The sequence below is a fragment of the Electrophorus electricus genome, chromosome 5, assembly GCF_013358815.1.
Source record: "Electrophorus electricus isolate fEleEle1 chromosome 5, fEleEle1.pri, whole genome shotgun sequence".
Lineage (NCBI taxonomy): Eukaryota > Metazoa > Chordata > Actinopteri > Gymnotiformes > Gymnotidae > Electrophorus > Electrophorus electricus.
Genome location: NC_049539.1, coordinates 11,062,294 through 11,087,208, shown reverse-complemented (window position 1 = coordinate 11,087,208; position 24,915 = coordinate 11,062,294). Strand labels below are relative to the sequence as shown.

The 24,915-nt window shown below is 40.5% G+C and overlaps 2 protein-coding genes across 5 annotated transcripts; one reads left to right on the top strand and one right to left on the bottom strand.

Moving 5' to 3' along the window:
• Positions 1 to 1,577: 1,577 nt before the first annotated feature.
• scn1ba (sodium channel, voltage-gated, type I, beta a) lies at positions 1,578 to 14,025 on the bottom strand. 3 transcript variants are annotated; one of them, XM_027005311.2, is made up of 7 exons: positions 13,621 to 14,025; positions 12,068 to 12,437; positions 5,513 to 5,679; positions 3,810 to 4,047; positions 2,639 to 2,780; positions 2,350 to 2,421; positions 1,578 to 2,066 (listed from the first exon to the last, which is right to left on the bottom strand). In XM_027005311.2, exons 2-6 carry the CDS (start codon positions 12,117 to 12,119, stop codon positions 2,355 to 2,357), a joined length of 666 nt encoding a protein of 221 aa, XP_026861112.2. In that variant the 5' UTR covers positions 12,120 to 12,437; positions 13,621 to 14,025; the 3' UTR covers positions 1,578 to 2,066; positions 2,350 to 2,354. The 3 variants fall into 3 exon arrangements, with proteins under 3 accessions (XP_026861112.2, XP_026861114.2, XP_026861113.2); XM_027005313.2 differs by lacking the exon at positions 13,621 to 14,025 and adding an exon at positions 6,598 to 6,696 and having other exon boundaries at positions 12,068 to 12,125; XM_027005312.2 differs by lacking the exon at positions 2,350 to 2,421 and having other exon boundaries at positions 12,068 to 14,025.
• A 1,988-nt stretch (positions 14,026 to 16,013) lies between these two features.
• On the top strand, positions 16,014 to 23,021 carry psmc4 (proteasome 26S subunit, ATPase 4). Of its 2 annotated transcripts, none has more exons than XM_027005400.2 (11): positions 16,014 to 16,077; positions 16,794 to 16,892; positions 17,008 to 17,194; positions 18,573 to 18,719; positions 19,066 to 19,175; positions 19,266 to 19,359; positions 19,611 to 19,778; positions 20,063 to 20,139; positions 20,827 to 20,995; positions 21,845 to 21,900; positions 22,462 to 23,021. In XM_027005400.2, the coding sequence occupies exons 1-11, from the start codon at positions 16,042 to 16,044 to the stop codon at positions 22,573 to 22,575; spliced, it is 1,257 nt and encodes a 418-aa protein (XP_026861201.1). In that variant the 5' UTR covers positions 16,014 to 16,041; the 3' UTR covers positions 22,576 to 23,021. The 2 variants fall into 2 exon arrangements, with proteins under 2 accessions (XP_026861201.1, XP_026861202.1); XM_027005401.2 differs by lacking the exon at positions 16,014 to 16,077 and adding an exon at positions 16,400 to 16,435.
• Positions 23,022 to 24,915: the final 1,894 nt, after the last annotated feature.

The window sequence follows — 24,915 nt, the reverse complement described above, 5'->3', positions numbered from 1 at the left end:
TTGAATGATGTGCTCCCTTAAAAGGATAAACAAGTGATATGCAGTCAGTAATGTGGATGAGAATGGTGGAGTTCTCAACGTGGTAAGAGGAAGAGGTGTGTTTAATAATAGGTGCTTATATCATTACCACTAAGAGACTAGAGGCATAACTTCAATGTTAATTACTATCATTTATGGAAAATAACTAACATGCAGTAAAAATCTACTCATAAAACAATCAATTACGTAAAATTCTGAAAGGTACTGGAATCGGTATTTAAAAGTCTTGAGATTTTCATTGTGAGCACAGTTATAAAACCCTTCTCTGGTATGTGGAGGAGGGGGGAAAGGCAGTTAGACGTTGGCAGTGTTATGCTGCCCCCTGTAGTTTCTGACAGGAATTGGCGATCAAGGGGTAAGGGGAAATAATATGGTCCTTTTTAGCTACTTCTCAGGTAAGTTTATATTCTTACTTTTCTTGTTGGAATGTCATGCAGAAATAGTAAAAGGCTTGCATACTCTTTTGTTAGAGGCAGCACAGCCTGGCAGTTTTGATTTCAAATTTCACTGAAATTCAAAATATCGTGCAGCCCTTCGTCCTTCATTTTGGCATGATGGAGCGTTTGGGAAGCTTTTCGATGGCTACAATATTAACTGTTGGACAGTTATTTAAGATCGTGGCACAAGAACACCATGACCAAGTCGCAATACCCTTTTGCAATGAAAAGAGAACTGTGGTCATGTTGGTTTAACTACACTTGAAAGTACTTTAGCTTGAATGCATATATATATATAGAAAACGCTATTCAGGGAAGTCGTCTGTTTTCACCTTATACTAATCAGCAACCTCACAAGCCTCGCGTCCCTTTCATGTAGGCCTAGAATGCTTTACGCTAATCGCTCAATAAAGGCGAATTTGTTCCAAGTCACGTGCTACTTTAAAATCTACAATATTCCTGTTTTAGAACGCCATCGTTTATCGGTCACCCTGCACAGTGTTGATCGCTATTGAACCTACAAGAAGCAAGCGGGGACCACTGAGCGTTTCAGTTCAACTATGGTAAAGACCAATACTGATATCCCTTTCAGTTCATAAAAGCTAGCTGCGCTCTGTCGTGCATTCTAAATGGCAGTGCTAGATGCTAATCTGCAGCGTTCGTTTTCTTTCATTGACATGTAGCCTGCACTGGTGTCTCAGATTTAACGCAATTTACAGACTTCAGATACCCCTTTAAAGATGTGAGAAGGAGAAGAAATTAGACTGAGGTTCGCCGCAGTATGCCTGCTGTTAACGTTGGTATGTCGGGTCTGTTCCGTTAATCATGCTGTACGTGACCTGGTCACTACTGACACCGCCACCCGAGCTACTACGGATGAGGCAGATCGATCCATTACCCAAATTACCAGTCTCATTACGCTTTCAGTCACAGACTGATCTGAACATCCTCACTCACATTTCATCTAGTGGCTAATGACACTTAATTTTCCTGTTCATTATATTGTGTATTTAAAGTAATTTTATATCATAACCTAAAATGTGTGTGTGTATATATATATATATATATATATATATATATATATATATATATATATATATATATATATATATAATTTATTTATTTTTTTTACCCTCTTTTTATATTAATGTTCTCATTTCTGATGGCCAGTGGCTCACTGGTAAATTATAACTTGCATATAAAGCATATTTTGACTGGAAAAAAAGAAAACAAAAATATTAGAATACATATATACATGTTATGCTCAATACAAATTATAATGTTTAAAGTTATACATTTATTCATGCTATATTTGATCCCCCTTGCAGTGCACTGATTCCTTACTACAGAGATTGTAAAAGTCCATACCTCAACACAGTTACAGAGCTTTCGGTGAAATAAAACACGGTCGTGAGGAATTGTGCTTTGTGACCGTCTTTGACAGTCTTTGTGATGAGAGCAGGGTGGTGGTTTGGAGGGGCAGGCTGGAGACCAGATGACTGTTACAGCAGAGCCTGCCAATGTGATGGACCTCGGGGAGCAGGAATAAGCTCGATGCTTCAGGGGTGAAGTTTGAGAGGGGGTTTGGCTCTGAAAAATCAAACCAAGGCCAATTAGTTAAAGCCCATTACATTTACCGAGCACACTCAAGAAGAGGAAAGGAAAAAATGAAGATGTAAAAAGTCCAGTCAGAAACTCCTGTCAGCTGGCAGTGTAGTGTTGGGTGCTTTTAAAATGGGCTTAATAAATAAAGATTGCAGACAGTAAAATGCAGCACAGTTCTGAGCCAGATGTGGTGCTATTTTGGCAATTCCTGATCAAGGCTTTAAGAAAAAGAAGCCTCGGGGATGGATGGGGGTGTTCATAAACCCACCTGTGTTATTCTGCTACTGCCACACCTGTGCAGTTATCTTTGCTCTCGGAGGCTATAGCTAAATACTCAGCCCTGAGAGAGAGGGACCAGACAGGAAGGAATGAAGGGAAGGGAGAAAATCAGGAGAGAAGCAGACAGACATGTGGCATACCACCAAGTGAACATGCACGTGTAAAATATTCGATTATGGAACAGAAAGAAGATTTGTGCGTGTGTGCGCGTGTATGTGAGAAAGGGAGGGAGGAAGTTGACCCTGGAGTGTTTTTTAGTAGTCTGAAGTGTTACTCACGCGCTCTCCCTCAGAGCCTCCTCCCCTGCGGCTGCTATCTTCCTGTAGCAGTAGACCATCTCCACCAACAGCCAGAGCTGCAGTCCAATGATCGACACGTACATCATCACCTCCGACAGGATGGACGCCGTGCCGCGAGTCGCTACACACAGAGACAAGTTAGACCTCAGGCTTCTGTGATACTGAGGATATCGACTGATGTTTCAGTGTTTTAGAGATATATAGAAATTTGTGTTCGGGTCATGCTGTGCTGTATACCACTTGAGTTATTAGTACTATAGGAATGTAAAAAGTAAGACAAATGCTTCTGTGTATTACATAATCTTGTATCTGGTGTAGTGCAATATCATCTCTCAACCAAAGGGTCAAAGGGTCCTTTTTATCTACAGATAGATGGCACCGCAATCCCCCTGAATCAGCCCAACCTCAACGCATATCTGTGCAGTGAAGTATCAGTGATGTTAATGTATTACTGTTCTTTCTGTTCTTCCATTAAGAGGAGATGTATAAACCACCAGCCCCCTGGGTCCCCCAGCCTCCCGCCCCATCATGGGCTCTTGCACACGCCCTTTATTTTCCCGGGTCCAACTTCACCTATGCCACAATTTACTATTAGCCACTGGCCTTTTATTGAGCCACTCTTTTATCACTGGTCAATTTCTGCCCACATAACCACTGCTGGACGAAGACAAAGGTCACTCCCAAGTAGAGGCTGGTCCATCATCCAGAAACATATAGAGAATATATGTTATCAGTAATTTGAGTGGTGAGTGAATATCAATGAAACATTAACTTTCAAAGAAGAGCTGATTTCTGATGAAAAATTAAATGAACTAAATGAAGTACATGCGTAAGCATGTAAGTGGTAATGCTCACCAGGATAAATTTACCTGAATGGTGGCTGTTTTATACAACGATTACCTGTAGATTTATAAGCAGTTGTTTGCTAGTCAAGGCTACTCAGAGAGAGATGAAAGCCTGTTGCCTTGGAAACACTTTACTTTCATGACACAAAAATGTGTCCTTGCTTCCTGTGTTATTGCTTTTGACATCCGGTTAGGATGTTCTGTTGGATGCGGTCATGAATCTATGTTCAAGCTTTTTCTCTCTTCTAACACGGTTTTGTGTTTGGTTGTGACAGCATGCAGTAACCTCATCCACCCTCACTCACCCTTAGGCACCACATTAAGGGTGATGGTCTTGTTGATGTTGGTGCGGAACTCGTAGTAGTTAAAGGTGAGCGTTCGGTCAAAGTAGCAGCGGTAGGTGCCTGTATCGTTCAAGGTTACATTGAGGATGTAGATGGAGCCGTCCTGCAGGTCGAACGTGTTCTTGCTGCCCATCCAGTTGAGGCGGTCCAGGAAGCGTTCGTCATTAACCATGCCCGTCATATCAATATAACTATAGATCTGCATCACAAATGGACCAGACAAGAGTGCAACATTCACATGATGCAGGGACAATCCTAAAGCACACTTTTTTGGCTATTCCATTGCAGCCCTATTGTCTACAGAGCTGTTCTAGTTTGCCAAGCCTGCTAACAGCAACATGATTTTACTAAGTAGGATCCTTTCTTAGATAAAGGGGCTATTCGTAAGTGGTGGAGCTCGGAAGAGTTGGAGCACAGAACTGCAGACACTAAGCCCTTAATTCAATAGCCCTGTTCTATGCTGCCTTGAACTCTTATTCAATACTCCTTGGTCATACTCAAGGTTCAAGAAATCCTGATTTTTATTTTTTTTTCCTCAATGTTTATTATGCATCATGTTGCAATGAGGATGGTGATTTTCATTTGGAGAGCTAAACGACTGTGCAGATAAACAGATCTTGGTCAGTGGCTTTTGTTGATGCTGCACTGTTTGAGAAATAACAAGAGTGCTTAAAGTAGTGTCGAGTTCTTATTGAGTTCACTTTGAATACTCCTTCAATGTGAACACACTTGCAATCATTAAACAAATCTGCTCAGAGAAATGGAATGCACACATTTTGTGAAATTACCACCAGGGAGGTTGCTAATTCTCCAAACTTACATAATACAGCTTTAAAGGAATACTTAACCCAAAACACTATAAAGGCTAACAAAGCTTGGGTGTGATTGCAAGGCAGCTAGCACTATCCAAATGAGATCATTCTAAGCAATGTCATTCATTGCTAGACTTTATCAGACTCTAATATTGCTTTCTTTAAAGCTCCTGTCAGGGATGAATGCAGTAGCACCATGCTTGCCTCAGTATTAGCCCTGAGCTAACCGTAAATGTGGTCAATGATTTTTCATTCCATGTTTCACTGTGTTCCTGCTGACTACAACACTGCTAACGTCAACAGTTGGCAGTTAACAGAGATTCCTTTTTTGGGTCTTCACAGGTGGTGTCCTGGCTTGGCTGGGTTAATTCCAGATTTGCAGCCATAAGGAAGACATGCAGGAAAAACTGTATGCCATGAAAAATGCATGATACCTGGCCTCCTGCTCTCTCATGATAAGTGTATTGCATCCATTTCACTGCAAAAGGTGCTCTCTGCTACCTCCTCTTTTATCCAGCTTCTCTTACTGAAAACCTGCTGCAAGTCTTTTTGGGGGCGTCACTGAATTAAAATCCCCACACATACACACGCACGTACACATATTGTGATTTGTGTATATGAAAATCATATACACCAGTGTGTCTGATATGCAAACAGATCAGTATAAATTCACATATGAGTGCACAGTTTGAGCACATAACAATTAACTGCCTTTCTGTGTACAAAAATATTTTATTTTGATGCGTTGTTGTACAATATCTAAATGTAAACACAGCCGAGGTCTGTGGAAGCTCTCCATTAAAGCAAACGCAGGCAGTTTTAAAACTTGCCTGGGGTCCACATCATACTCACGTGGCTAAACTCGCTCTCCCCTTTGGCCATGAACCACCAGTCCACGGTGGCTGAGGCCTGCACTTCCCCCCGCATTTTACAGGAGATGCATCCCAGTTTGAAGCCGTGGCCCACGACTGCTTCCGTGTCCGAATCCACCTCCACACATGCCCCGTTGCTGAGCCGGCCTATAGAAGGAGGACGTGCCACAGTCAACGCATGGTTTTGTTTGCTGTTGTTTTTCCTAATCACTTACTAAAGTGCTCTATGTCTCTATCAAACTATTGGTGATCCCCATTCATTATTTCTACTCTCCGTAATATTTGAGCTTGCAGGCATTATTATGATTATAGCCAGGTAGATGAGTTAGTTTGTTTTTTTGTTGTTGTTGTTGTTGTTGTCTGTTTGTTTGTTGACGTGCGTGCTCCTGTCACTCGGATTGGTGCATGCTGGCATTTTTTCGTCCAAGGCAGAGCATTTGTCTTGCGTAGTTTATTTCCACTCATAATATCAACTGATATTCCCTGATATATGCTAGTCCAAATCGCTTATTCATCACATAGATGAGACATTATTGGCAGATTTCCTTTGCCAGGGGCCAGACTATGCAGGAAGAGTCACTTACCTTCTTCCTTACAGTCTGGACTCACTAACCATTAAACATTTATTTACCTACTTTCATGGCCAGGTTTCTGACTGGTCAGGAGCCTTGTAACTTACATAAGACTTACATAAGACACATATGTGGCAGGATAGCATCTATTATTGCCTATTGGGTGACCATGGAATGGATGTAGTTGGTCAGGTTTCTACCAGTTAGGTTCCCTTTCATTATAATATGGTAGGGAGGGAAACTTTGGAGGGAATCCAGACTGTAAGGCCGCTGTCACAGTCAGGGCCCCGGCAGGTTTTTCTAGACTGAACCATTATTCTTGCCAGGGGATTTTGAGGGGAAATAAATCATCAGCAGTGAGTGATGCTGGTCCACATCCTTCTGCAACCCGCCTGCTACTTTACTCAGCTACTAGATATATAGCTACTCATATATAGATGCAGATGTCTATATATGCCATCAAGATTGCATACGCCAGCCAAGAGGAACACACCTGCACCTCCAGGTGTCTCCCTCTCTGTCTGCACCCTGCAGATCCCATCTGAATCGCTCTCAACCAATCATCCTGTGTGCTACCTTCAACCTCTCACCTCTGGAGGAGGGTTTCGTTCAGGCAGAATGGAGGGTTGAGGGACAGACCACACAATTGCACACAACGTCAGTGAGTGAGAGCACAGGGTCTCATAAACCAGTACAATCACAGCGACTGCAGATGGTACGCTAGAGCCGTCCTCTATGGTGCTGCAAAGTAACCGCAGCAGATTTTTCACTTAAGAGCACCTCTATGCTGCCTCTAGGAGTTTTTGCGAAGGATCAGTGCAGTGGCTCTTGATGGCTATTAGCAGGGAGGGAAAGAGAGTAATGAAGAGAAACATGGGCACACTTGCCACGTCAGGACAGGAGGCAGGGAGAGGGAGAAGAAAAACAGGAAGAGAAAAAGAAGAGAGTGTTAACGAGCGATCTGCAGTTACAGCCACCAAATGGACTGGGGAAGAAAGTCCCAGGGCAAATGCTTGAATACTGTGATTACCAGAGAAGCTTGGATACCATGTGACCCCTGCCATTGGTCATTCATTAATTATTAGGAGTATTAGCAAGTGTGTAATGTTCTAATGTTCACTGAAGCACTGTGGAGTGGAGGAAGGGGAGGCAGAGACATCATCATTATTGCACAATCACACATACAATTTATGTACATCGCAAATCTGCAAGGAAATAACTGGAATGTCTCCTGATGGAGGAGAGATTTTCTTTGGCTATGCTTCAAATATGCTTTAAATATGCTTCAAACACACAGGTCAAAATAAAAAGATGACTCAGTTAAATGACAAGACGCAGAATAAAACAGGAACAGGGAGACAGACAGACATACAAATCACTTTGAGGAGACAGAAATAAATTTCTTGCTTACTGGGAGCTTGGAATGGACATCTGTTAAGTTGCTTTGTGATGATGGCTGTTGTGAAAAGCGCTTTAAAAATAAATATAAATAAATTTGACTTATCGTTTACATGACAGATGTCTTGCAAAACCTAGCCTTGGGCTTCCACCTACCCTCACAACTGAATTAACCCAAGCATTAGAGTGCCATTACATAAGGCTCCTTTTGTGGGGATTATGTTTTACTGTTTATCACCTGAAAGGCAGATCAAGTACCACAATGAGTTCAATCCACACTTCAGTTTCAGTAGTCAAGGCCTGGCTCAATGGCCTTTTAAACTAATGCACCACGAGAAAGGTCCACTGATAGAGGTTAGTTGTATTGACCGAGGAAAGAAATAAGCCATGCATAGCTGAATTTGTGCTGTTGTCAAGAGAACAGGTGTGAACACCAGACACACAGCTGTTTCCATACCTGCCTCACCAGCCTTATGCAGTTAATGTACACACTCTGGCATCCTGGGAAATGGGAATCATCTGTGAGGTTTCCCCAGAAGCTCATCCCCGGGGAGCAGACTTTCCACAGAAACAAAAGCTCTTTATAAGCCGTCCCATGTGTATGATCTTGTTTGTCTTCAGCTCTGCATTCCACCAAGAGCAGGAGAAAGGCACACTTCTGAAGTAGTCCTCAGAGGGGCCCATTCATCTCTCTCCCTATCTCTGTGTTTTGAATGCACTTCACTGTAGAATATCTGCCAATCTGTGTCAACGAACAGACATCGCTTGTGACTGCAACGGCCTTGGTGACACGTCATGTTCCCACCCCCGAGTCATCAAAAGAAAATCTCACAAACTGCAGCCAGCCCCTCTCTCTGTATGGGGTGTTATACTTACTCATAAGTATTAAATATGGTAAAATATTTATGTGGGAGAAAAGACTGTGTTATGGTATTTTGCTCATGACTTTTACCTTAAATTGCAATGTCTCTTTAATATTTTACTGGTGAGAGATGACCCTTTATTTTTCCTTGTCTGCCATTGTACAGATTTAGCAGGCATGTTCTCCATCACTTCCCTGTCCTCTTTCTCACACACACTCACTCACTCACTCACTTTCTCACACACATACACACAAACACCCCACTGTTTCACAGATGAAGCAGTGTGCATGAACCTGCGTCACTGCAGACTAAAGATGGAAGGACGTTCTGCTGGAAATCTGGAAAGCTCTGAACACAACAACTCTCCCTCCTCATTGGTCTGCTTGTCTCCTGGTGGCTCTGTCACTTCACTGTTCTTCCAGGTGCTGCTGATCCAGTTTTCTTTCTAACTCTGCAGCCCTGAGTATTGGGTCACCTGACTACATAAAAAAAGGCTACTGAAAAATCAAAGTTTGGTACACTGTATTTATGTTCGTCAGTGAAGCAACGCAAGCCACCAATATCATCCTGTCTGTCTCACTTAGCTGCTTTCTTCTGCCTAGGTTTCCATGACCTCTCAGCCCAGCTCCGGCTCCTCTAATGCATCAGTTTTTCCCTTCTCACAGTCCCTCTGCAAATGCCCTTCAGCACTACGGAGCACAGATGTACTGTTAGAGAAGGCAAAAATGCACACCTACACTACCAAAAATCCTACTGCCCCCCCCCAATCACACATACATCTGCACTTAGAGCATTGCCACACTATGCCAAGATGCTCGCTAAATCACCTGCTGTCAAGAGCAGGTTCCGCTGTAGCCCAGGTTCCGCTGACTAAACTGTGTGATCAGGTGACACAAAGCTTTTGGCTCTTTTATTGGCAGAAAAGCACACCACACGTATGCACAATTGCTGCCCATAAGCTGGTTTTACAGAGTGAAATGCAATGAACATCCCACGTTACACACCCTTTATGAATAGTGGATTAATGATGCTATTATTTTCATCGTGCATTATTCACAGAATTGTTGCTGTGTTTGGTGCAAGTTTAGTTCTATATGTGCTGTAATGTAACAGCTCTCCACATTCTGCTCCACCCTTCTTTCCATCTCTACAAAGCCTCCCATATGCAAGTTTTTCACATAATTTGTAATTATTTAATTAATATGAATAGGCTCTATGAATAGGTTCATATATACCATAGCTATTTGTGCTTTAAACCACATTGTCATTAACATAAACATTTTAGCTGATCACGTTACCAGTTGGGGGTACACACTGAAACCCTGACTCCAAAAAAGGACCCTGGTTTTTAACAACTGCTGACACATCTTGGAATCCCACAGCTCCACTACAGCTCAATATCTTCTTTTCCCAGTTTATGTAGTACATCTCCAGGGATTCTTTGATATGTACTGGCTGAATTGCTAAATACAATTTTACAACTTAGCCCATGTTTAAGGCAGCCAACTGTTTTACCGTACTAATCAGAAAACATATTCGCTGGAACAGTCTAGCTGGAATACCAAACAGTCCCAGGACATACTAGACTCTTTATTTTGAGGATCATACTCAAGCACTAAACAATTTGACTACCCCATTGGTAGTTACAGAATGGCATCATTGAGTGGCATATCAATAAACCCCTCTTTGTTTTAAAACGCAGTTGCCAATGACGTCTTGATTCGCTGCTGCTGTTTTGGAAAGTCACTGTCATCCTCTTAGAAAGAGTCTCACGCTGTGGCAAGTATGCATTTCACTACCTCCAACAATCCAAGAGATATCCAGTATTTGTGGAGATATCCAGTACTTGTGGAGATATCCAGTACTTGTGGAGATATCCAGTACTTGTGGAGCTATCCAGTAGTTCTGGAGATATCCAGTACTTGTGGAGATATCCAGTAGTTCTGGAGATATCCAATACTTGTGCTAATATTACTTCACACACTAAGCACCCAGTAAATATTGACCGTGGCTGTCTCTCAGTTGCAGCGCAGCCATTTAGAGAGCTCTTTGCTGACTGCCAGTCTGTCTTCATAGCTGTTCTGATTTTTGAAGGCTGAGAGCGCCAAGGACAGCAATGAAACAGCTTCAGTTTGAAGCTGCTGGATATTGCAGGATGGTTTGAGACCACGCGATGCACTCTAAACCACACAGACAGATGCTGTGGGTGCAAAGTGCTTTTCTTTTTTCATTCATCCACTCTTTTGCTACCCCTCTCACTTTCTTTTCACCCCCTCCCCCAGCTATCTCTCATTTATCTCTCTCCTCTCTCTTTCCAACCATATCTTATCCCACCTTCTTCCTCATCCCACCTAGCTGTTTTTCATTCTCTCCCCCTAACTGCGCACATGTATAGCTGTGTGTCTGCCAGTCAATACTCTCTCTTATCAGAATACATTTGTCTCAGATGGGGCCTACTGTCTTTAAAAACATACAAATCAATAAACATTTTACATTGCCATGTGAGGCAACTTTTGCTATCACGTCTGGTGGTAAACAACAGTCTTAATTATCTGGCATCCACTCTCTTCTTGTTCTCTAGTAGCACTCTTAACCTCACCTGCTTCGTCTTTGTAAATGGGAGATGTTATGTGGACTTTGTTATGGTGCATAGTGTATGATATCACAGAATGCTCATAAGCAAGAGGGAACAGGTGAAGTTCATCTTGAAATAAGTTCCCCCATTCAGTTTAGAAAATATCTGTGGAATAGCACATCAGATTTATATTAGATAATCCATTTGGAATTAGGGACCTTACTGCCTATCGTTTCATAATCTGTAAGAAGTGCCTTATGCAATGTGTCCAACATAAGGCACGCTGAGGGCCTGGCTACGATGTGTAATCTGGGACATTTTTCACTGAAGCATAGCTCACAACACCTGTTTCCAGACAGGAAATTGACTTTTTTTCTTTACTGTGCTACTTACTTCAGCGCACTTAATTTCTGTGAGAACTGGTAGACATATAGACTAGAAAACCACCATCAGTGCCCAACAGCATTATCTAGTAAAAGGTAAAAGCCGGACTCACTTCCCCACCTACCCAATTCCATGGGAAGGGTCCCAGTTTTCACTGCATTCATCTAGTGTTCTCCAAAGGGACAACAGTTATTGGTTAATGGGGAATCGCTCTTAAGATAATGTAAATCCACATGTTTAGTGTGGGAATGCAGGAATGACAGTCTAAGATTTCGTTGGGAAGGACCTGCAGACGTTCTGGTTTGGAAAATCTTCCTATTTCTAAGGTTTCAGTGTGCTGTGCAGCTTTCCAGACACATCCACTCATTTACCAACCAGCTTGTGTCTCAATCTTATTACCCATCCAGCTGATTCAGGTTTTTACTGAGCAATCTTCAGAATACACGCACAGAGTCACACAAAAGCACAAAGGCAACACACAGCACCAGAAATGTGACAGAGCTAGGTGATAAACTGATTTACCTTGAACACTTAACCAATGTATCCTAAAGAACAAAGCTCAAACAAAGCAACATTGTCAGCACTGAAACTGCACATAACCAACCCCCCCCCCCCCGCAATGAGGATGGTGTCCTGACCTGAATGGTGAGACAGAAGACAGACAGAGATAAACAGATAGATGTAGTGTGCAATATGTCTCCAGCATGCTACGCTGTAAACATGACAGACGGCGTGTCACTCACCCTGCATCACACACAGCACCACCGGCATCCACAGCAGCTGCACTGCCGACATCTTCACTGAGGAGTTGTGTCCCTTTTGCGTCTCAAGCACACAACCACACTCTCACACACACACTCCCAACACGCTGCTGCTGTAGACCAGGGGGCCTTTGTGGGTGGCCCCAACCCCACCCCTGATGCGGAGTGGGTACACCGGGATGCTCCTAGTCTGGTGACTTCACTAGAGCCTTCCGCTCCTCTCCTCCTCGCTCCGTTCCGGGGATGCGTGTCCACGGTGTCACCACACGGAGTGTTGTGTTGGGAACGAGGGTGCCCAAGGTGCCAGAAGCAGATCTCAGGCAGGAACTGTTCGCAGAATCCTTGTTCAACTCTTTAATCCAGAGACAAACATGTGTGTCTGCGCTGATGCAAATCGCTTTAAGCCAAACTGCCACTCTGGTGCATGTCAGTACTGCTTTTTGTAAATACAAAATATCCTCTGATTGAAACTTGATCTACCATCTCACATTCACATTTATTTTATAACTGACTTTCCTTTCATTCCATTTGTTATGGAAGACTTGAATTTGAGGTTTGTGTGCTAAGAAAAAAAAACTATACTGAAAATGAATTAGTGCATATCGTGGAAGACAACTGATCTAAACCACAAGGGATCTGACTGTGAAACAGTTACAAAGGAAGCTGAGCAACCTGAGAAAAAGACATTTCAGTGAAATAGCACAGTGATTTAAATTTAAAATGGACAATGGAAGCATGCATTTCATATAGGAGTCTGTCTCTTTGGTTTATGTGTACATTCCCATAAAGTAAATTAATGCTTATTGCTGAAATATCTTGGTATGTTATTGCTATATGAAATGTATGTCATGCCACTGTGAACTACATAAGTTACCCAAGACAGGTTCTTCTGACCAAACTTAAAGATTACAGACTGTGTCAGTTAAATGTCATAAATGTCAGCAAAAGTGGTAACTTGATAGACATGCAATGAATAGCAATCATCTCACACCTGAATAATAAATATTATTTTCTCTCGTCAAGACACTCGTCGATGTTTATAGATTTTAAGAAAGGTATGAAATCGTCTGTTCAGACAGTAAGACTACGTAGGGTTCTAACACCTCTGCAGCCCCGGGTCGTTATTCTTTGTACCATATGGTCATATTTTGTTACCATTTGCCAAACGTCTGTATGCGCTATATACAAACAAATGGATCATATGTCTAGCAGCGACTGATGATTCACAAAATATGCTTCCCTTATATACTTCCCAGATCGTTTGCAGGTAAATTCTGAAAACGTTCATATGTTAATAGCTGTAAATAAGGGGGAATATATTTTGGGCAATTTAAGTCATCCAAGACTACATTCCAAAGTCACTTACAAAAAACTGTTTGTTTGCAAGCAAAAACATTAGACCAATGTTGCTACAACGGTGTTTTGTTGAGGTGGCCAGATGAAGCAAATAAGAACGCATGCAATACTGTATCTCAAGCAATTCCAGTGTGGCCTTTCTAAATTCTAACAGTTTGTGTCTTAATTTTTCTGCCTACCGTGACCAATTAGCATCTGTATTTGTCACGGAATAACAGTCCCCTTCCTCTGAATCGTTCTTCGTCAGATTTTTGTTGGATTTGTGATCTCCATTTGTATGATCCAAACCCCGCTCCTGGGTGGAAAGTCACTCCGTTCGCAGACTTAAATCATTCCGCCAGTCACGCCGGCCAGCCGGGTGGATTACCTAGGCTGCCGTATCATGCAAATTAACGCAGACACGGGTGCTCGAGCTCTCTTCATAAATTCGTGAATAAAATTTTCATTCAAACAAAACCAAAATCTTCTTGAATAAGGTCGACACGCGTAATTCCAAAAAAGCTGACGAGTGGGCGAAATCACATGGTCTGAAGGAAAGGATGCAGCGCTGACCAGGCTGTGGGATAGGGGACGTAGGAGAGACACAGAAGAAGGGTGCGGGAGGGAGGAGTGATGCATTGCAGTAGTGAGATGGAAAGCAGAGGTGTTGGGCGCCGAGATAAAAACCCTGTATTATGACTAAGTGTAGTGCTACAATTAGACGTCATTGTAGCAACGTCCGACCGACAGCCTATACAGCAATAGAAACTATACCCATTTACTATGATTTTTTTAATTACATATATTTTGACTTCTAGAGCTTCTACTCCGTTGCTACACCCACGCAATGCCAAAGTCGTAGTCTATCCAACACTGGATGAAAGACACTTTATTATTATGCTATTATTATAAGACTATTAGATATGTTTTTCGAACATACACCCCTGACAAAAGGAAGGTACGGGTCACGTTAAATTCTTTAAGATCAATCCTTTCTTATTCTGGCTTTATTTCTATCTCGCGCGCGCACCAGACATTACAACACGTTTAGATTCGTTTTTTTCTTCTTCTGCGTACAAATTACGGCGACGAAAGCCGAAGCCATTTCGAACATATGTACATGGCCCACAAATACTGCCCAGTAACAAAACTTGAGGAGAAAATAGATTGAAGACCGCTATTTGGAATACATTATTGTACTAGCTACGTCTGCTACACAGTAAACACTGAAGAATACCCATTAAATTAAACAAAATTAGCCTACTTTGACAATTTGATTACTAAAACTAATTATATTACTAATCTGCAATAATGTGAATTTCATTATTATAACTACACAGACCACCGTGTAACATTTTAATCGCACAACTGCAATAACCTGAATATTCACAAAAATCTGACTATTCTGATGTCGCCTGTTCGTGCTGCACGTAACGCTTTCTCCAAATTCTGTAGTAGCTATAGGCCTACAGTCTACCCACAATACATCCTGCGCAGATCTATGAACTAAACAGGTACAAAAACAACAAAGTAGGATCATTCTGTCTTAGTAACATGAAGGACGTGAAAGTAACGGAAGCCCACAACGTACTTTTTGCTTTAGCTTGTTCTAAGCAAAAAGAGTTGATTTCTAAACTATATTTTTACCTAAGGGAATGTTGAACAGAATATATATATATATATATATATATATATATATATATATATATATATATATATATATATATATATATATATATATATATATATATACACACACAAACACATTAATTCAAGAGCACCAGCGGCATACCAGCACAACGCGTGCTACAAATGAAAGTTATGAAGGTCACCATTAAACGCTCGTTAGGAGTCTATAACTTCGTATAACACACTGTAGATTTATTCGAAGGGGGGAGCCATTTTCACACTTTTGTGTTTAGCCAGAACAATTATCAACCATTTTATTACTACAGAGATCAGAAAGCGATAGATTTATCTCAAAATTGAGTTGTCGGTTTCTATGATAGTTATTTAAATTAATAGATAAAAAGCCTTCCTCTCCTTCTATCTCCCGTTTAACCTTTACATAGCTTTTATCTATGCGTTTATGTACGGTCTCATTGGGTATCCTGAAAGGCACCTTTAAATAAAATTCTAATACTACTACTACTACGACTACTACTAATACTATTATTATTATTATTATTATTATTATTATTATTATTATTATTATTATTATTATTTTCCATTAATATGATATTATATCGCTTACACTTAGGCAAAAAGAAAGAAAAAACCGGGCCGGTATAAAAAATTTTATATACAATGGCTGCAAATGACCAATACTATACGTTTGTGGTATAATAATTCTACCCAGTCTGTTGCTTTGTCAAAATTGCATAAAGCAGCAATGACAACAAATCATTAATGAAGTAAAATAAAACAGCATAGAGGAATATGGGTGATTTTAATAATTTGGTATGATACAAATATTTAAAATATGACGCTTTAAAAAGACTATGCATGCTTTGCCCTTGAAACAGAGTATCCTACTTTATTTATGGATTTATTTAAATCCTGACTACCGGTTTACGCGATTACGTTGTAATGACGTCAGTAGCAGTAACGTTATATCCAACATGGAGGACGGTGGAGTGTTAGTTGAGAAACCTCAGGTAATGTATAACTATCTCCTTTTTAAACATTTATTGTAAATTTTGTATCTTATTTAGCTCGTATCAGTGCTGACACATACCTTGCTAATACGATAACGGACGTTAGACAACATTGCAAACGATGTTATCGTGAGAAATATGTGCATATTCATTCAAATCGGAGCAAATGCCCTGTCATGCCATTCTGGTTAGCTATCAAAGCTAACTAACTAACTAGCTAGCTGGCTACTTAGCTAGCATGTTTACTCTCAGAGAACATAAATTACAGTGTACATGTAGCTAGTTAGCAAGCCAGCTCGCTTTCTAACCTGACTAAAATAAGTCGTATTGTTTACGCATGAAGTCGGGATTTCCTGAGGTGAAACTGATTAACCTTGGCATAACTCGGGGATAATATTGTTTTGGGTTTTTGCTGTTTAAAATGCTTATTTGTGCGTTGGGACGACCAGCTAGTTATGCTAGCTAGCTAGCTGTTTTAGAAAGCTCGATAGCAAGTTACTTTGGTTAATTAGCTAACCGTACGTTGGCTCGCTTGTTATCCTATTAGCTGAATAAATGTTAGCCAGCTTGTCTTCAATAGCAACGTTGCCTACGAAACTAGCTAACCTAGATGGCTAGCTATACGTATTAACCTACTTTCGTGCGAAGCTTTGTTTTAGTCCGAGTTAATTAGGCAGCATTCTGGATCGTAATGTCTGTAATGTGCACTTCTACAGGACGACGTACCGGCAATGCTTAGTTCACGGCCCCAGACCGGCTTGTCTTTCTTGGCTCCCGAACCAGAGGATCTGGAAGACCTCTATAGTAGATATAAGGTTTGTACTGAGTGTATTGGTTGATGACTTCATGTTTCAAGGTCTCATTAGACTAACATTTATTGTTACAGAAGACCTTTGTTTTCCGTGAACATAATCATTCTGTGTAATATAGAAGTTACAACAAGAGCTGGAGTTTTTGGAGGTCCAGGAGGAGTACATTAAAGATGAGCAGAAGAACCTGAAGAAGGAGTTTCTCCATGCCCAGGAGGAAGTGAAGCGGATACAGAGTATACCCCTCGTCATTGGCCAATTCCTGGAGGCTGTGGACCAGAACACTGCCATTGTGGGCTCCACCACAGGTAGAGGTTGTTTTTCAGACACAGATGCAATAGTTAGGTAGTTATGAAATACATCTAATGGTGTTATTGAGATTCTAAAATGGTAACTTTATACCATTACAGAAAAAAGAGAGTAAGTAGATTACATGTACCTTTTTAAAAAATGGTGACTTTACAATTTAATATTTTACAATTTAATAAGGATGATTTTTAAAAATTCTCGCTTTTTCTCCCTTTTTGATGATTCTTATCAAGTGAACAGTTCATGCTGCTGCTGCAGCAGCAGTGCTGAGAGTTGCCTGTGTTAAAATTTTTAAAACATGTTCCATGCCTTGTGTTCCCACTTTTGGGTCTTTTTAATTGATTAATTCCCTTTAAGGGAACAAATTAATGCACAGAAATGCAGTTTGAGTGCTAAACATTTTAACATGGGATTTGTTTCATGTGAACATGGGATTTGTTCGTTGTGAACCCAAGTTTTTTTTTTTTTTTTTTTTACGTGACCTTGGATGCCTGTTTTGTGCATATTTTTTCACAATACTTTGTACATGTTAAGTAAAAGTTGATTAAATAAATGTACGTTTACGTCATAAATCTCAGGTTAGTGGTGTTTAAACAGCCAGTAAATAATACCGATATTTATTCTCAAGTTTTGTCAGACGATCATTATCAGATGATGCACTCTGGTTATAATGTGGTGGGAGTGAAGACCCCAGATTAAGATTCAGTTTTCGATATACATTTTTTTCACTTTTTCTAGTATGCAATTTCTAATGGGAATAATCTCAATCAAAAGTGTATGGTTGGGCATTCTGCAACAAAGGGCCTTTGTATCAGTGCTGGACTGTTGGAGATGGGACAGCTTTCACATATCTGTGTTGTCTCTGCATGGAGAAGAGAGCTTGTGGGAGTTCTTTGGTGGTTATACTAGAACTTTAGTGAACCAGTGTTCGGAAACTGGCATTTAATGGGTTAAAGATTAATCCAAAAGTAATGCAAAATAATCAGATTACAGTACATTGATATAGCAATCTTTTGATATATCAGAAGTTACAGAATTCTTTATATAGATAATCAGTAATCTGTAAAGGAATACGCTAACCATTGCAGAGTAACACTCTCAGCCCTGCAGATGCGATGCCAAACACAGTATGTGCTCTTGTGGGTACACAGTTGCATGCTGCTGACTTGTATGCAGAGTCATTGTAGAAGTCTTAAATATGTCAGTAAAGCATTTCAATGAAGATTTTTGCAACAATACAGTTGGTTTCATTTACCACTAAATGACATTTGCAGTGTATGTCTTGTTTCCCTAAATATGAGAACTTGGATAATTTTTTAAATGCTACTTAGGCGTAAGTTGGTCTCACACTTTGATGTTGGATGTGTCCCTTGTCAGGCTCCAACTACTATGTGCGCATCCTGAGTACAATAGACAGAGAGCTGCTGAAGCCCAATGCGTCTGTGGCTCTGCACAAGCACAGCAATGCACTTGTGGATGTGCTGCCTCCAGAGGCAGACAGCAGTATCATGATGCTTACCTCAGGTAAGCACTCCTGGGCTAGCTCCTCTTGCCACCCCTTATGTGTGTGGGTGCTTGCCCACAGGTTAAAGGTTTCCCATGACTTTGAGGATGGATCATCTTTTGTTAGTACATGCTGGATGTCTTGTAAACCTGCCTGTGCACCCCTTCATTTTTGATCCTACTTTGTCATATTTATAGATGTTTGTTTAGAATAGCATCAATCCAGGACAATTAAAAAGTTATTACACAAATACAGCAGTTATGGAGTTGCCAGTTAGGCCTTCTCATTTAAAATGGTGAACCCTTTTGAGAACAGATATTTAGAATGTTTATTATTAACTCAAATAAAAAAATGACTGATTTCTAGATCAGAAACCAGATGTGATGTATGCTGACATTGGTGGTATGGACATACAGAAGCAAGAAGTGCGGGAGGCAGTAGAGTTGCCCCTCACACACTTTGAGCTTTACAAACAGGTAAAGGTTTGTGTGTGCGTGCACGCATGGATGCCATGGACCTGTGGGCGTTTTTGCAGGCTGCTCACAAGTTATTTGGTTCTATTTCAGATTGGCATTGACCCACCAAGGGGTGTTCTGATGTACGGGCCGCCCGGCTGTGGGAAGACCATGCTGGCAAAAGCGGTGGCACACCACACTACTGGTAACTCTAGGTCCTGCCTCCATGTGTGTTTTTACCTACAGATTAACTTTTTTTTTTTTTTTTCCCATTTGTGTAATGCTTTTTGCTTGTGCAGTGACTTGAGGTTTAGTTTAATCTAAATATGCTAATATGTCCCCTTTCTTCTATTGGGCTCTTTCAGTTTTTGTCTGTTGGGTGCCCAATAGATTTAGTGCACCAGTTTGTATATGATGCTGATGTGTGCTTTTCTTTGATGTTTTTTGACTGATTAGCGGCCTTCATTCGCGTGGTGGGCTCAGAGTTTGTTCAGAAGTATCTTGGCGAAGGCCCGCGCATGGTGCGTGATGTGTTTCGACTGGCTAAAGAGAACGCCCCGGCCATCATCTTTATCGATGAGATCGATGCCATTGCTACCAAGCGTTTCGATGCGCAAACTGGAGGTAGTGCTTTCTGTGTTCACTCTGAGGCATTGGAGGGTCATGCATGAAATATTTGTATGCAAGGACGTTTATCAACAATTTTCTCGGTGAGAAATTTCTAAATAAGCTAAAAGTACAACAGAGTTTTGGTCTGATGGGTGGAGTAATGCCACAGTGCAACAAGTGTTCTCAGAAATAGTGTATTGATGCATAAAATCTTGCCAGGAAGCATATATACATTTATTGTCACTGAAAGGCCTAATCTCATGGCTAGAAATGACTATTGATCACTCTGTCCTCTCCAGCTGACCGAGAGGTGCAGCGAATCCTCCTTGAGCTGCTAAACCAAATGGATGGATTTGACCAGAATGTCAATGTGAAGGTGCGTTTGGACCTGTGTTTAATATTAATCAAATATCACAATATTGGGCCTGTATTGTGATGTTGCATCTGAGAATTTCTAAGAAGACTGAAATGTCCTCCTTACTGCATATACAATAAGCCTGGAAGTGAGGTCGCCGCTATCCCAGAATACTCAGGGTTAAAAATTAAGGCCCTGATGATGCTGGTCATAATATGCTTCTTGAGAATCAGGATTACATCTGGATAAGATGCAATAACATTCATTTATGCAAGGCCCTCGAATGTGTCTTCTGGTCAACCGGATTGAAATCCAGTTTGTTTGGGGTTTGTTTTTTTTCTCCATTTAAGATACACTAATACCACCTAACATTCAGTTTTCTATGTTGGTCCTCCTTACCTGTCATTCCATATGTAAATGAGTACATTTAGAGAAAGATGCAAACTTTGAAATTTCTCCCATCCAGGTTGGATCCTGGATGGTTATGCTAATGAAAGTGTCAGGAGATTTGGATTCAGTCATATGTGACTTGGTGGAAAAGTCAGGGAATTGAACATTTGACTTGGAGTGGGAACCCTGAATGCAGTGCAGCCTGGACTGGAAAAAATTTAATGTCTCTAGGATATCTTCAAGGATGGAAATGTATTCCAGGCCTAATAAGTTCATGCCTAGTACCTCTGGCCATTTTTGGTTTGTCTGTATTTTCAGGTCATCATGGCCACTAACAGGGCAGACACCCTTGACCCTGCTCTGTTGCGACCTGGCAGGCTTGACCGTAAGATTGAGTTCCCCTTGCCGGACAGGCGGCAGAAACGGCTTATCTTCTCCACCATTACCAGCAAGATGAATCTGTCTGAAGAGGTGGACCTGGAGGACTGTATCCTCACCACTCAGCCTGTTCTCTGAACATTCTCCAACCACTAACCAGCCCTTTCCACTAGACCAGAAAGCCATACCCACAAAACAGGTTGTCATGGAGAATGCTACGTTAACAGTCACCAAATTAAACAATCACAGTTGCACCTTATCTGTGAAGTGAAATTGCATAGTTGTTGAGGCACCAAAGAAAACTGGCTTACTTGCTGCATTTTTTTTGCCTAAGCCAGCAATGTAATAAAAGCAGTCTTTGGTGCTCACTTCACATTGGGGCTTGTACAAGGCAGGTCAGTGCCTTAAGATGTGCTGTTGCTACACTTTGAGAATTAGCCATTTTCAAAATTTGTGACTACTGTAGAAAAAGAAATGTATGGAAAAGTGAATGAGAAAATTGTAAACAGAATTATTGCCGTTAGGTTACAAGATGGATGGTAAAGCATCATATACAAAAAATAAGGCCACTATGTTGAATTTTGCAACTGTCTCTTCTGAAAAACCAGAATCAAAAGTGCTACAGTCTAAATATGCTTTTAGACTTGCAGTTCATTCATGTGGGCATTTAAAAATAAAACTTGCAATAATGCTTTATATTTTTATTTTGTAGAATGCAAAAACAGTAAATGGGCATCTGTAGTTGTTCTCAGTTGTTGGCCAATATGTGGTATAATTCTTATCTGAATAGAACCAAAATAGTAGCATAAAAACAAGCAAAAAACTTGATTTGATTTAAGAACCATATTTGTTTGCAACATATTAGTTATGTACTTAATCTGTTTGTGTGCATTGTATTTGTAGACTTTTGGTGCGTGCTTCATATCCATACAGTCTGTTGTCCTTAACCAGTGTGTAGATGTTGCTAGGCCAGACAAGATCTCTGGAGCAGACATTAACTCCATTTGCCAAGAGGTGAGTGGGGGGGGGGGGGGTGGGCATAAAAAGAGCTTTCTCTTACTGATCTAACCTCTTAAGATATCTTTACTATGTTGAGACTGGCTTAAAGTGGCTGTGGTCAGCATTAATTCCAGTGTAAAGAAGGTACAATTTGTTATTGCTCTGAACCACCTCATCCCTTTGTATCAAAGGTATCTGAGTTGGCATTGCCGAAACGTAATAGAATGCTTCCAATTAGTATTATATGGTATTATTGCTAAGAGAAAATAGACATGGTGTACGGAAGGGCAAAACAAATTATGGCTAAACTAGAATCTAAAATGTTTTGAGAACAAAAGAAACTAGTTATTTTTGCTATGCAGTGTCAGGAATACTTGTGCACATCTGTCACCTTGTTCTAATATTCAAGTGCCACCAAAGGACAAGATTAGGTATGTTAGACTTTAGAACAGCTTCTCGGAGTGATGGAGCTCATGGTCTGCATTTGGGTCCCCAAATCCCTCCAGAATTTTACTGTGTATTTTAATGTTCACAGAATTATGTCATTCCTTATGTAACCTGACACCTCATTTTCAGGCTGGCATGCTGGCTGTGCGTGAAAACCGCTACATTGTGCTCGCTAAGGACTTTGAGAAGGCCTACAAGACCGTTATCAAGAAGGATGAGCAGGAACATGAATTCTACAAATAGAGATATCCCTACCATATCGGCATTAGCATGACACCCCCCACCCCCTCCCCCTTCCTTTTGAATTTTGTGGTTTTCAGCATTTGTAAGGACCGTGTATTGTTGTTGGCTAGAAGATTGTTCTTGACTTTAAGTTTCAGCTGTGAGTACAGGGACTGACTTTACTGCTATTTGTGTATACAAACACAGATTCCTGCACACATCTGCAACATTTTATGTTCTCGCCATATTAAAATTGTACACAGTAAAAAGAACCAATAAAATGTTTTCCATAAAACTAACAAGCTCAAGGTTTACTTCAGAATTATTTTGTAGTTTATGGTTTTTGTTTAGATGTCAGTACCAGAATGAGTTATTCTATATGTACAGGTTGGTGAAATAGAATTTAATTTTGGTAATCAAGAAGTTGGTTTTCCTTGTCTTTTTATTAAACTAAGTAAAATCTCAAAGATTGTTTTGAATATTTAACCACTAAATAAATGGTGACTTGAACTGCTTGGGCACAAAAGGATGCTACAATTTCAGTAAATGGTATTGAGGTAATGTGTGTTTATAGGGGAAAAAAAGTTTAAACATTGAGATTAGTAATTCAATAAGATAAACAGGATAATAGAGATTCTGTATCCTTAGAAAATTGTCTGTACAGAACAGAGGCCTCTGCAGGCTTATACAAAGGATTCTGGGTAGGCTTCAGCAGACCTCTATGTAAGACGTCATCTCTCAGTCAGGTACAGGATGGTACAGAAAAACCACCCTATGTAAGATTTAGAAAAATAAGTCTTCTATTGGATTGTAATGGTACCGAGCTCCTATTGGTGTGGGTATTGAATATCAATTTGCATGTTGGAAGTGATGTATAAGATGGACATAATGGTGGAAACTTCAAAAAACTAAATTTTAAAAAAAGGCAGTGCAATTACACAATAGCAATTGAAAAAGTATAAAAATTAAACTTGTGTACCCCTCAAACATTCTCTGGAGTGTGCCTCAAATGCAAGTTATCTATGACTTACAATAAAGTACAGAACCAGCACATACAGCATGCACATACTGTGCATGCCTTTGTTAAGTACTTTTAACAGTCATTACATTTTGATGCTTTTCACCTATAGCTGTGGTTGAACACATTGATGTAAATATTGACGTGTGTGTGTGTGTGTGTGGCTCCTTTTGGTCTCATCTGTGCTGGTCTAGAGGAGTGAAGACTGCTGCAGTATGCTTGAAAAAACAGTTGCTTCTCTCTCTTACTCTTCATTTTCAGAGCATGCCCAAAAGGTAAAGCAGCTCAGTCTATGCTTGTAGTATTGCCTTTAACCACAAGAGGGGGTAAGGTGGTTACAATAAATTCTGTGCTGTAGTTCTGGGATTTTTAAACTGTTTCTTAGCCCATTTGTTAAAACTACGAGGGTATTAAAAGCCCTAGCAATTTGACAGTAGCAACACGAGATGGTTCTACAGTTATCCTCACAATGTGCAATATATTGTATTTACAGTATTTAAGTTGATATTTATGGATAATGTAACTAGGTGAAAGACTCGTGTATGCCAGTAACTCTTTTCTCACCCAGTCCCACAATTTTCGGTCAGGAAGCTGAGCCACGACCTGATCAAATTAGTCAATATAAAAGATTTGTGTGGCAGCATCGCTAGACAGAGATGAATGAGCATAAATGCTCTCTAAATCCTATCTGTGCACATCTTTATGGCCAGAACAGAGACTACTCCACAGAGCTGCAATCATGCTGTGCAATTTGGGTTAGGGCTTGTAGAGCTGGTACGGAGGACCAAGTGAGTACGGCCCAACTGACATTCTAGAAAACAAAACGATCACGATTGTTTTTAAAGTTAATATTATTGATATTACGGTAGACAGAAAAGTGTATATCAGTACTTGTATTTTTATCTGAACAAAATACAAAAGACAAACAGCTTCAAGATGTTACATACTGTTACATTTAATTGTGTACTCTCTTCTGTGTGAACAAATATATTTTCAAAGAAGACTCTAAGTGAGTACTGCAGTGTACCGTAGAAAGAGATGTAGAGTACCCAGTTTTCAGAAGGACCTCTGTCCTTCTGTTGTTTCTCTGGAAACTTGGTGAACTTTAGATGAACTTTGAAAGTGTCCGCCGAATTGTTTATGCGTGACTTTAAACCACGAGAACTGGTCTGAAACTTTTCTGAAGCTTTGCTTGAAATTGAAGACGCAGAACGTCTGACGTAGGGAAAGAACCCCTTGACTGGTGTTTCAGTGGCCGTTTAAAATGAACACATTTACAGCCAACTTCTTTTATTAGCATTAATCAAACAAACGGAATGAAACCGATAAGGCTATCTGTACCG